This window comes from Plectropomus leopardus, chromosome 6, assembly GCF_026936395.1.
Source record: "Plectropomus leopardus strain MGB_pleo_1.0 chromosome 6, ASM2693639v1, whole genome shotgun sequence".
NCBI classification, from domain to species: domain Eukaryota; kingdom Metazoa; phylum Chordata; class Actinopteri; order Perciformes; family Serranidae; genus Plectropomus; species Plectropomus leopardus.
In genome coordinates, this window is record NC_142181.1 from 11,597,973 (window position 1) to 11,612,051 (window position 14,079).

The window sequence follows — 14,079 nt, forward strand, 5'->3', positions numbered from 1 at the left end:
CCTTTGTTGTCTGACCTTGACAATTAATTTGATGCCTGGAAAAACTGCTTTCCCAGCGTGTCTGAAGCGTGCCTCTCAATGTGGAGAGAGATTGGGAGAGAGAGCGCTCTTCGAGTGGGCGAGGAGGGAGTAACGCTGCTATTGACTCTCGCCCACTCTGCATACCCCCCGCACACAGTCTTTAGAGACAGCCGCTCACAGGCTCAAGGACAGCCACACAGAGACGTGTTCATATTCACTGGAACTCGTTGGTAAGGTACAAGTACATGCAACTGTGACGCACCTCATTGATGCTGCACAGGCTGCTTACCTGAAAACAGCTCTAACTGCAAAGTTGGACGACGGAAGTGTTTTTGTAAAGATAATGGCAAAAGATTGAATGTTTATCAAGTGGAAACAGTTGAATCAAACTTTTTCCATCTCACTGCATCTTGCAGTTTACTTCCAGACACAAAAAACAAATTGTACTGGAAACATTCAGAGTCAGGGGACGTTCAGTGTTCTTGTTGATTATGTTTATTCTTTATTTAAAAAAAAAAGTTTGGTTTATTCAGATGCTTTACTTTAGTAGCAATACTGAAGTGTGAAAATAAACAAGTATGTTGATTCAAAGAGGAAAATAACAGAAGAATGAACAAAATATACCAAAATTGTCAAAAATAAAATGTACTTAAAATGCAAAATGATCTCTTTTACTTTGTTAAATTGTTCTATGTCTTAAGGTACTGAAATACTGCTACATATGCACTGATGTTTAAGAAGTACTTTCATGTTATAGCTGGTTAAGGTGGACCCAATATTACTACATCAGTGTAAATTCTTTACTATTTAGTGCAGGCACCAAGGCCGTTATTTTAAACAGGCTTATACAAGGGACATTTATGGTATGCCATGATGCAGCGTTTAATCACAAACCGGAGCGGAGTGATGCTGCCGTCATTTTGTTCTGTTTAAAAAATTTCAGGGGCAGTATAAAGGGGGGACTTCATTGCGGCCCTATAGTGCCACCTCTGTGTAAAAGCAGCTTGAGTGAGACAGAGGCAGTTATTCAGAGGAAAAGAGGCTTTGCCCGGTCAGGCTCCAAAATAACATTATCTGCTGCCTCCTGCTTACAAGTGGTAATTTTACAGCTCACAGCAACTTAATATGATGCAGTCTCTGGATTTAATTTCATTCAAATGGCCAATCTGATTTGACTGACATAATTCTCAGTCAGGTCTCTAGAAAACTGTATTTGAGTTAAAAACAGAAACTCAAAGCAGCATACTGGTGAGTAAGGCATAACTATGTTATTTTGATTGAGTTAGTACTGTGGAAATATAAATTACATTAAATATAAAAAATATTAAACATGTCAGCTATCAAAGCGCAAGTAATTCCAACTCCCCTAAATATATGTTTTTACCTACCCTTTATTAGCAACTGGCCTTTGTTTGTTTGTGCTACGTTTGTAATTTGAAAATAATACAAAAAAAAATGCCCAAACACATCAAAACTGTACTTACGAATTGCACGAGTATGTACGTAATTACTTTCCTCGACTGATTCAAACACCCTCACGAACTCAGTCCTTGCCCCAGTAAAGTCGTCTTATGTGACATTGATCGACATGGAGTCCAGATGTTGTGTATTTGGGCTATAAGCTCCATATGTTAACTGACCTTATGAGTCCGGAGCACAACACAAACTGACCCGGTCATGTCAACAGCCTGGGCAGCCCGGGCTTGCTACAGCTTTAGATTATACTGTACAAAACAAACCACATTTAACCCTTAAATTGCACATATTGAAACTGTGAATGAATATAAAATATGCCTCATGGAAACATGTGTATATAAATTTGTTTTTTAAAAACTCATTTATTGCAAATAAAATTCATGCCCGCATGAGGTGGTATTTTCAGGTGATTTGAAAAAACCATATATTGCAAAATTGCAATGGAAACACTTCTTTGGCTTTTATGGGTCAATGGTGTTATGATAATGCGCTTGTCTGTAGGAACTGGCTCCCTCGGGCATGATGCAGCAGGCACTACAAGAGGTGTTATTGCATCGCATAACTCTTCAAAGTTGAGTAGCTTTAATTCCACAATTTGTCAGTGAAATTGTGGACTTTCATTCTCCAGAAATCCCTCATACGTGGCTGCTCCCACGTATAAGGGGCTTGCCTTTCCATTATCGTGCGTATAACACGTCTACGTCGCCTTCAATTGGAAATAATAAAGGCTACTGCGGTGGCTGCAGTAGAAATAAACCTGCTAATATTTTTGAACATCCATCGCCATGCTTCTTGGAATGTGATTGCAAGAGAAGTTGCATAACATCAGTCAGAGGAAACGCAGTCATCTCACAATTTGGAAAATGTCACTTAAGTTTTGTGCAAATCTGTAATGGAAACTGGCCTACAGAGAGGAACATTAAGTGGTAATTCTTTGGTATGATGCTATCATATATGACAAATTGTTCTCTGATAAAAACTGCTCCATTTCTTTATGTAAATGTTAAGCTCACAGTGTTGTTAAGGAACAAGGTAGAAACTGCTACGCCACCAGCACCTTCCCCCGTGTTTCAAACAGGCACAGGCGTAATTTCAAATTGGCTCACCTTAGAGATCAAAGTCATCCTTTTATAATTAGCTCTCAAAGCTCTCAAAAGTGAAGATGACCCATTTTCTACACACTTTTTAATTAGCTTTACTGTACTCAATTATAGCCGTAATGAATTTGTCTTATTCTGTCAGACACTGTTAGTAAATTTACACTGTTTCGCTGTTTCAGAAGCATTCGCTGCTAGAAAGAGCTGAAAGCACACATTTCCTCAGTGGGTCTTTGAACATCCCACGTTTCTTTTTTCAAATGCACGACCACATCCAAGTAGGTTACACAGACGCATCCTCCCCAAAGCAAAATAAAAGTTGACACACACTGAAAAAAAGAGCGCACAGTGGCAATCAATACAGAAGCAGTCCTTCATGTGCATTCGTGTATTGATCGCTGTGGTCCCTCTCACGCTTTGCTGCCCCGCTGGTGTTTCAAGGCCTGAGGGGTCACTGATACTTTTCTTTCACTTTTACACACCGACTTTCATCCACAGACACAAACCCTGGCAGGCACATTGCACACGTACACACACATTCCTACGCACATGAGTACACACACTTTTACATCACACACACACAAACTCGAGAGCTCTTCATATCTTTTTAAAAATATGCAAGATGCCTCTGAGTAAAAACTCTCAGCTTTGAATGCTTCTGTTATGACCACTTGAGGTACAGCGCAGCTTCACACTGATTGATATGGTTAAAGTGGCGTTTTCAGAAGTAACGTGAATGACTAGATGGATGGGAATGAGAGTAAAATTAGAAAAAAACAAAACAAGCTTCTTAATACTGGCAGAGAAACATACTTAGTTTGGCAACTTGTGAGTCCAAACAACAGATTGCAATATTTCTGGATTCCTGAATTTAATTAAAACTTTTTAAAGTGTTTCTCAAAATCTCCTTGGAATGATGTAATTTAAAACACAAATGCAGCGTGAAAAAGTACATAATCTAGGTATTTTGTACAATGTAAAACATCTCCATTTTATTATAGTATGAAAAGCAATTCAGGTTGCGACTACTTTAATTAAAATAAACATAGCACAATATAATTTTCCATAAATCATCAAAACTTTTTTATGTAAGCTTTAATGATAAATACAACAAAAATATATATATAAATGTCGACTGTGATAAATGCCAATCAACAGGCATCAAACTGACGCTTTATAGTTGCCTCTTTGAAGGATATACTATAAAAAAATTAGTTTTAGAGCAGAAACTAACTATTTTATTATCATTGATCAATATGCCAATTATTTTCTTGATTAACAGATTAGTCATTTGGTCTATGAAAGCTGAGACAATGTTGAAAAAAAATGTATCAATGTTTCCCAAAACCCAAAATGACATCCTTAAATGTCTTTAAAACAAAAATTAGTTGAGGATAAAGTCAGTGGAAGACAACTAATCAATTAATTGATTAATAATTTAAGATATTTCAGCTTTGAGCAGCCGTACCTTACAAATGTTTTGCCGTTTATTTGATGAATAACTGAAATGATTCCTTGATTACAAACATAGTCATCGACAATTTTAATTTCAATTTTAATGTGTTAATTTATTAATCATTTCTGCCAATTATTATCATACTGCAGACTGCTAAAATAATTGCCTTCTGGGGAAAAAAAAGGGACCCAAAGCTCTGAATAAAAATTTTGTACCCTGATTTACTTTTTCCAAACTTGTAGTTTAGAGAGACTTTAGGTCTCTAACAGAACATATGCATTACTATAAATTTGCACCCTAAAATGCAGCCAGGAACATTTTAGTGACAGATACATCATGCAGTGCTGCAGCATCTTAAGCCCAAACAGATGTCTGCATAAAGTGTAGAGCACTTTAATACGGAGTCTAACTTTACTTTCCACGATCTGTCCCTCTTGTCTCAAGGTTGAAAAGTCCTTCTTTAATGCCTCCCATCCTCCGCTTCCACAAATCCCTCGCATGGCTCAACTGGTTTTAAGCAGCGAAATCAATAAGACGTCCCAGCTTTTACTGGGCTTCAGAGCAGCTTTTAAAAGATATTTTGAAAGACAGCCAGCCATGGCTGGTCTTATCATGTCACTTATGATCCCATTTCATCTAAACTATAGATACAGTTGCCAACATGCAGGAAAGTCATGTCTGAAGGAAGAAAATCCGTTGAGCCTCAAACCTAGAAGCATGTAAGTTTCTTTTGCAGCGGTTGCCACACACCAGCACTGTAAATAAATACATTTTTCTCCTCCTCTCTGAAAGCACAAGTCAAGATGATGCAAACGGGCACTCTGACAGCAGATATAACACTCCCATTAGGCAAAAACAGGGACACTGAAAGTGCTGCCAGAGGTAATAGGTTTGATAATCCATTGTGGGTGTGTGTGTGTCGGTGTGTGTGTCAGTGTCGAGGAGGAGATGAATCCTCAAACTAAGGAGAGTGATCCGTCATTGTCACATTCAACCACCGCCTCCTGTCATATAAAAATTGATGAAAATCTGCCATCAGGACAGAAAGCCTTTCATCAAGATGATAACATGGTTCTTTTAAATAAATGTTTCCTCTTAAATATTACACTGGACTTGGTTAGTTTGTGTGGTCACAGAAATGTGTAAAGCACATAAATAACTGAAGAAATAATTGAACTTGCTGACAAATGTGCTGATATACAACACAGCTGCTTTGAAGTGACCACTTAAACTAAGAAGGCTGTAATGAATGTTTTCACTGACCTATTCTGCAAGTTACTATGTACTGCATTGTCAAATCAAAAGAAGAAAACAGTATCAGAAAACAGAATATTTTTTTAAAAAGTGCAGATGAAACTCTAATTTTTCCCTAACAAAGCACACAGTGGTGTGAGTCCAGGCAGAGCACCAGGGTTTCTCACACATTCATTTATTTGTGGCAGCCCACCACAATTAAACATTTGCCGCTATGTATTGATTTTTTTTTTTGGACCACTCAATAGGAGCACAATTGTAATATCTAGAAACCTTTCGTTTATTCTTTACACAGCACCCTCTGAGTGCAGAGTTTATACGATGGAGCAGCAGAATGCCGGGTGCAGTTTAAGTGAAACTGTTGTAATATGCAAAAAGGTCCAAATTTAAAATGGAGACACAGATGATAAAAGGGACCCACAGACACGTAGTTCGCCCCACTCCTTGGCTGTCAGCTACCGCCACACATAGACTCTAATTCTGTGAGAAACATCGAGCATTGCGCTGCATGATCTGCCTGCCATATACGCCAATCAGCCACAACAATAAAGTGAAGTGGCTAACTCTGATTATCTTGTTACAATTCAATATTCTGTTGGGAAACCTGTGGTCCTGGCATTCATGAGATGCAGTGTGACATGCACCATCCACTATTATGTCAAAAATGCCATACAGTATATACAAATACACATACATATATACACATACACACATATAAACATGTGTACTGACGCACATACACTCATGCAAACACATAGATATACACACTTACATACATATTAAACAAAGTTATACAAATGCACATACAGTTTGTGCATGTGGGTTTTTGAAAGTTTTTTTAAACTGAAGTGGCTCAAGAACCAGAGCGGATTTGGTGGAAAAGGGGTAAAAGAGAGGCTACTGTATCAAAAGTAGCAGACTTTTTATTTGCAATCGGATTTGCAAGTTAGTCTGATAATCATAACAATGCTGAGTATCGCAGCCAATAATCATCCATACTGATAACAGGCTGACCCTTTTGTCCTGTTTGTTGGAAGGAAAAACTGTTTCAGATGTCTAAGCACTTTGGTTGAAGCATACTGGCTCGTTGACTGTATCACCGATTGCAATAATAAAGAAAACTTGACTGCTTTTATTATTTTGTTGAACTGCACATCCCCTCTGTTGTCATAATTATAATATTCCTTCCAGCACTTGAAGGCAGCACTGGCTCTTATCCTGCGTGTGCCTCAATACTTCACTCTGACAATCTAGACATCTTTAAAAAAAACTGTCAGCAGCTTGTCTTACAAAGATTACGAACATGTCTGGTGTTGACACCACGGAGGGCACAGCTAAATAGCTAATGCTGCTGGGACGAAAGCAGCAGTCATTAGAGCGTTGGAAAATTCAATATCAATTAATGCAGGATTTAAAGCTTGGCTTGACATAGCAGTTAGCGTTCCCTTCTTGAACAGCAAGAGAGAGGTACTCAAGCTCAGCCCCAAGGGAACCCAAGGATTAGCTGCACAGTCAATACACGAGTCGCCTTTCTGCTTTTCTGCCTTCAGTGCTCCGATCTCCCCCATCTCTCTCTCTCTCTCCCTCCCTCTTTCTAGCTGTCTGTCATGTGTGTCTACAGTATAGGCTCTGCTGATCATAATCAAGCAGGTCAATCCTTTGCAGGAGTGTAGCGAGGCTGAGAAATGGAACAGCCCCCGTGCTGAGCTTTGTAGAGAAACAATTAGTTCCTCTGAAAAATAAAAACTGACGATTACGTTTCATCTCAGTGTGAGAATCATTATTGTCAGTCAGTGTAGATGGAAAAATGGCTAAACAGGGACTGAAAATGAAAAGAAGCTTACATTAGCAACATGAACAACGTGAGTCAATTATAATTATCCGGTATATTGCAAAAGCAGCACAATTTTCAACAGGCCAGAGAAAGACATATTTCCTGATTGTTATTCTTGGTGACATAAGCTGTCGCAGACAAACGTTCGAGCAACCGTGAAACCTGCTTGGGTAAATGTTAGCTCGCTGTGGCCTTTCAAAGTCCTGAATATCCCTGCTTCATTATAGCCTACAGCTCTGTTGCTCTTTTTTTAGCAGCACATCCCTGTGCAAAGGCAAATAATTAACAGCACATTACATATTTTAAGTCAATAAAAGGAATACCACAGCTGATGAGCATATTTTGCCAGCCATATTTTTGTCTAATGTAAGCCTGATTTCATGGTTATGGATGTGCTTTCTCATTAATCAAATATATTTTACCTAAAGAAGAGTTTTTATTTGCCTTCATCATAGAAATAATGTGTGAATAATGTAGTATTTCCTGTTAACTATTAACTAACTATTACTAACTATTTCCTGTAAACAAACCTTTGTAGCATAAAAAAACATGTATATCACATATTTACTTATGTACATGCTGTCCTATTTTGTGCATTGTACATTTTCTGTTGAAAATCAGTTCCAGTTACAAGTGAATCATAGCACGTCCAGATAGAGGGGTAAAACATGAATACCCTGGGTCAGTTCATGTGTAAGTTGTCTTTTCTAATAGGCTACAGTCATTATGCTTATGTACTTCTACGTTCTTTAGGACTTCATTGACCAGGAGATAAAAACACTCTTTTCATTCCTGATGCTTGCTGAAACCAGTTTTTACTGGGATTACAGTTGTGTCCTCCTGGTCAGTGTTGGCTGAGCTCCAGAGAGGATTAATAACTGGGGATCAATTCATGCTCTGGCCTTTGACCAGTGAAACAACTGTTCGGGCTCCTTCACGGGAACTCTGCTCCACTATTATAATGAGGGATGAGGTTTAGGAGCGCCAGTGGACATTTCACTGTCTAACACCAAACATGTTACTGTTTTCCCAACTCAAAAATAAAGAGCTGGTGGTTTCCTGTGACAGCACTGATGTCAAGACAGATTAGTTTTGCCAAGAGTAGCAGCAGACTCAGCAGCTAATGAGACCTTGTAAATGTTATACAGAATTACAGAAACAGAAAATACAGAAAATACAGAATTACTTGAAATCATATCCTTATTTTCCAACCTCACTGTTCTTACAAAGCACATATACTATAGTTTACAATGAAAACAGTGGCAGATTTATATCTTGACATTCAAAGTTACTGTTGACACAGGTCCTTGATCTTAGACAGAGGTGAAAGGCCTTCTCAATTCAAACAAGCAGTCATCCATTTTGCCCATTAAAATGACAACTGTCACTGGTAGATTCCATCAGCTGTGGGTAGCTAGCAAATTAAGATAACGATAGCTCCATAAATCAGTTGAAAATACCATTTCTGGTGGAATTTATGTTCTCAGCTGATTCCTTTTAAAACAAGATCCCTGTTAGAGGGTCCATGAATGTGCAGCTAATGGCAACATGCACCATGTCGTGCTAAAACACTAAGGCTGAAGCAGCAGCTTTCAGGCGGAAAGCCACCGTCCTCTCCAGCTGATGATCCGTGTGGAAGGCATGGATATATGGAAATATTATTTTTGAGTGTATGAACGCGTCATAGAAAAAGAAAATGTAAGATTTGCTTCCAACATAACTCTGTTTTTACTGTTTTTTCTAACAGTATGCTCTCAATTTTTACATGACAAGAGAAAAGGTTTTTCCGCCAAATACTAATTAGATAAAACATTCAACGCTGATATCAGCATCCATGACCAGCTCCCATGCAGTAGAGAAATATTACACAGTGGAAATACCAGTCAAGGATGGGATTTTTTTTCTTTTAACATCACATTTAACTAAGAAAAGTCATTTAATAAGATAAAATGTGATTCTAAGACTTACAAGTAAAAGTAGGAAGCTATTTAGCTGGACATATGAGTAACTGTAAAGCACATTAAAGCAAACAAACAAAGATTTGAATCCATTCCTCTACTTTTGCTATTGTCTCTAGAAAGGCTTAAAAAATGCCTCCTCCAAACTCGTTCTTTTCTTTTTTATTTATTTTTAATCACTCTTATTGAAGCCCAATGCACACCAACCAGCATTTGTAAAAATCCAAAGATTGACAGGCCCTCTGTGCCTTGTTACAGTTGTTACGCTATGACTGGACAATAGTGTCCAATGAGGGACTTGACTCAGACCAGTCTGTACACTGCTGTGAGTCACACCCATCATTTCCTTTTCCTTACAGATGCGTCCAAGACGGAGCTCCCAGAGGACTTTGATATCGACATGGAAAACCCTGAGACTGAGAAGGCGGCTGTCGCCATCCAGTCCCAGTTCAGGAAGTTCCAGAAGAAGAAGCGTGATGAGAAGTCCTAGTGAGCACCGCGTTGCTCTGCCACTGTGTTTAGAGATGGCAGGTGGAAGCGACGGCACAGTGACGATGGTGTGATATTTGCATGTAAACAAATTCATACCTGTTGGAACTCCAGGGGTTATGATGGGGTTGGGGGGGAGAGAATGCAATAGCCTGTTTATCATATGACATGTCTGTGAATTTTCATTATCCTATTATAATTATTATTACTATTATTTATTATTTGACTGCTGTATCAATAATTAAGTAACAGAGTTAGAGAGAAAATCTGGTTCTCTCCTGTTCCATGTATCATGAAGTCTAGCTGGTGTTTGTGTTAGAATATGTTTTTGTACTTATCCCAGCCTCAATGGTTAAACATGCAACATCCCTTTCTGTACTGCTTAGGACTACATTTCCCAAAAATACCTGTATGCGTGTGAGTAGATGGCGTAAAAGCTGATGTTAGAGTGACAGTTGTTTTTAGGAAACTTAGCCTCGAGCTTTCCATCCTGAACAGAATATTTCACCCAGAGGCATTTTTCTTACCCGCATGATACTATTAAGGTGTGTATCAATGTACATTGAATAAATAAAGACTCTGTGTGGAATCTGTGTACAGTCTGTGTAAATACAAAAAAAGACAAACACATCCAGCTATAAATCAAAACTGGCCCCTGCAGGAAGGCTAATATATTGCATTAACATACACTCTGCAGGGATAGCAGTGGGACTTATATTTTGATGAAAAGCTATAAATAGAAACCTCTTCAGAATGAGCTTGGCCGAATCTATTCCCTTCTCAGCTTGATGACCTTCTCCATGTAGAGCCAGGCTAACTGACTGACAGACTCCTACTGAGCTGTTCTCAGCTTTGGGCACTTTAAAAACAGCCACCAAACAGCATACACCTGCATAAATACTGTATATTTTAGCTCAGGGTTATTGGATTATATTCCATTATGGAGCACAGGATTATTTAAAAAGGCTATTGCTGTCTGTTTTGAGTTTCTGAAAGAAGTCTGAGTTTTAAAAATGTATTTGAGGAAGCATTGGCATTTGATTTTTGTCTTCGTTGCCCAGCTTCTGCTCCATACTTTGTTTGTCTTTCCTTCTGCTCTCTATAAATAACTGGACGGCCAAGACTTTGGCTGCGAGGCAGCTGTCACAAACAAGCCTTACTCCTTTCAAAGTTTATCATAGAACAGCAGACAGCTTCCATCATTATACAGTATTCTGCTCAGGCACATTATGTGGTCTCCCTCATTAGCCAGCATGAGGAAAACTGTGAGAGCACAAAAACACTGACAAAAATACTGCATGTGCTACAGCTAAAAGATGAGGTCCTATAATTCAAAGGAATAACATATTATGCTATATTTTATGTCACAAAGAAACACATCATTTTCTAGGTTTTGAGCAAGAAATTTATTTCTATTTTATGCACTATTTTGAACAGGAGAGTTAATTTGCTAGCTGCGGGGCTTTATGGATGGCAGCGTCTGTCTGTGGGTCCACCACTTTGGTCCAGATTGAAATGTTTCAACAACAATCAGTTGGATTGCACTTAAATTTTGTACAGATAATCATGCTCCCCAGAGGATTAATCTGCCTGATTCTGGTGATCATAGGGCTTGGAGACAGGAAAATGAAATATTGTGATATTCTTGACCAAATACCTCGATATCAATATAGTCGGGCTAACTATTGGTGATTACACAAAGTGTTTACAGAATTTTGATAAATAATCATCAGTAACATGGATATGATGACTAAGTGTGTGAAGGCAATACGACAGCCAGGACAATCTAGTAGGATGAGGAAATGAAATTACTTTACTATAATGCAGACTTTAAAATGAGTCAAAGAAAGCACTTATGATATAAATCTAAAACAATATGTAGTTTCATATAACGATACAAATATAATATGTATATGCCCTATGTGATCCCCTGACTTTTCATCTATTATAGCTTTACCTGCAGGTAAAATTATCAACATCTACTCGATGGATTGGCAGGGAATATAGTACAGACATTCGTGAATCCCAGACAATGAATCCTAACGACACTGGTGAAGTCTGACCTTTCTTACGCATCCATGAGGTTGACATTTGTGGCTTTGAGCGAAATGTCTTGAAAGCTACAGGATGGATTGCTTTGAAATTTGGTTCCGACATTTAATTTTTTCCCACAGGATAAAGTGAAAAAACTTTTCTCATCCCTGAACTCTTCATCTTAGCTCCATCATCAGGTCAAAGAGAAGAGGATAGAAAAGGAAAGAGCTCCATCCTATGTCTTCAGAAACTAACGTTATATTACTTTGTGCTATAAATGCTTCATATCCAAGTCAATTCACACACTTGGGAGTAAAGCACACAAATGAGAATCCTTGCAATTACGTGATGATGTCAGTACTATTATAATAACAACAAGCACCGTGTAAATTTAGAAAATGAAGCAAGCAGTGCTCAACTTGGAATCAGGTTTATCATTCACCGTGATAAAGTCAGCGCTTTCAGTGCACAAGCATGACGCCAAAAGCCACCTTCCACGTCCAACCAAAGCAAAGCTAGACGCCATAAGATGAGAACGCAGTCAGACAGAACCTATGGTGGTGTTATTGTACGCTGGTGGATGGTTGCAGGGCACTGGTCACATCCACAAACAACACGCTCAGGCAGTGTCACGTGACAACGCAGCTGGATGGAACTGGTCGTAATATAAGAACCTACACCTTACCATGTGCCTCTTTTGCCTCAACCTAACCATCTGTGACTTTGTTGCCTAATCCCAACTATCGTGACAGTCTGTGCTGTTGTGTAAACATAGGGACCATGCAGCTTTGTGCATGCTGTGACATCACGGTAACAGGCTGCGTCATCCCACCATGTGCATTTGTTGACATCACCTTAATGGCATCCCGGAGCGTAAACAGCTGATGCAGAATGATACCAAAAACTTCAGACATAGACGCGGAATGTCCTGACAAAGCATCAACATGTAACAAGTTCAGAGTGACAATGTGTTGGCTAATTATAAAACGCTGCACTAATTTGCTGTTCTATGAACATGATAATTGTACACATAATACATCAGGATGTTTGCATGTCCGCTGTTACTATGTTGGAATAAGGACGTTGTGCCTCAGCACAACATGCACATTTACATTTTTTCAGACAGTGAAGGCATTAACCACCTTACTCTGCCTGTAATTTATACCTGCAGATTTTTTTTATGACAGATACCAGAATTTTTAATGATGCCTCATACGTTGGCTTACAAAGAAATTGAATAATAAGGGGCTCAACTCTGCATTACAAGTTTAACTGTTGTGGGACATTTCCAATAGCAATGAAAACTCTAAACCAGCAGTTATACAACATGACTATAACCTTAATCTAGAAAAGGTGGATTTACACTTTACAAGACAGGATTGTAAACTGTCAAAGGTTAAGAAGATGTTGCACTGATTTTCTTACAATCGGGATCATGACACTGCACAAGGGTGAGTCGCTGAACTGTATGATAACAAGGTCAGTGATGACCTTTGCACCCCAGGGAATTGATCCCCACAGCAGATCAGCTTTGTAAGCCTGGGAGGATTAAACCACCCTGACAAGCTCAGCTTCCTTGATATCCACAGCCAGATGGTTTACAGTGAAAAACAATCAAATAAAGTGCATCCATTTTATTTTCATATAGTCTAAAGTCAAATAGGTTGCAGCACAGTGACCTTTATATTTCCTGCGAAGGTCATTGTCCCATGGAGATAAAAGACTCACTGCCTCTGCTTGTTTGCTTGTTTGCTTGTTCTATTTTCCACCCAGATGACTACTAAAAAAGATCCTGCCAAGTCATCCGAAGGCCCACAGAGAATACCAGTCCTCCCGAGGCTCTGCTAGTCTCTTTCTTGTGTTTGTGTGAGTGTGTGGTAATAGAATTTAAATCATAGTATTAACATATGGAGATTTCCTTCTGATCTTGCATAACAACAAGCCTCTTTTCTACTCTCCTCTGTGCTGCTCCCAGCTGGTGGAGAGAGACGGACTGCGAGGTTGACAGTGAACTGTGTCATCACCTCTGGGTGCTCACTTCCTCCCTGGAGTGTCACTGCAAGGTGTACTTGTCTCATCTAGAAATTAGAGATAGATTACAGCGTCACAGTGTCCAGACAGAGTTATTTTTGAAGTTAATGTTTGGAGTCGGGTTTTAAAATCGACAGAGGTACCTTACTTTGTGCTTTACAGACAACAGAGCAGCACTCATTCTTCTGTTCTGAGTAATATGGTAGTGATATACTTTAGCCCATGTTTGAGACAGAGATCAGTCATTTTGGGCATAATATGATGATATATGCACTGCAACTGTACTATGGTGAAAATTTTCACATGCACTGAGAATGAGATTGTAAAATTCATTGCGTGCCATCTGTTCGGCCTACAGACAAAAAGCAGTCCTGCAGACAGCGTAATAAATCTTTAACATCCGGACACAGGCACTTTCTTTACCCCTGA

General features: G+C 38.9%; 1 protein-coding gene and 1 long non-coding RNA gene across 2 annotated transcripts in view; one reads left to right on the top strand and one right to left on the bottom strand.

The window, feature by feature from the left end:
* pcp4b (Purkinje cell protein 4b) overlaps window positions 1-10,174 on the top strand; it is a 40,934-nt gene extending 30,760 nt beyond the window's left edge. Inside the window, exon 3 of the mRNA XM_088078762.1 lies at window positions 9,456-10,174. Within this exon, the coding sequence (XP_087934888.1) occupies window positions 9,456-9,586 (131 nt within the window). The 3' untranslated portion in view covers window positions 9,587-10,174. The remainder of the gene's footprint in view (window positions 1-9,455) is intronic.
* LOC121943406 (uncharacterized) overlaps window positions 1-14,079 on the bottom strand; it is a 131,848-nt gene that overhangs the window by 104,780 nt on the left and 12,989 nt on the right. The gene's annotated exons all lie outside the window — the stretch shown is intronic.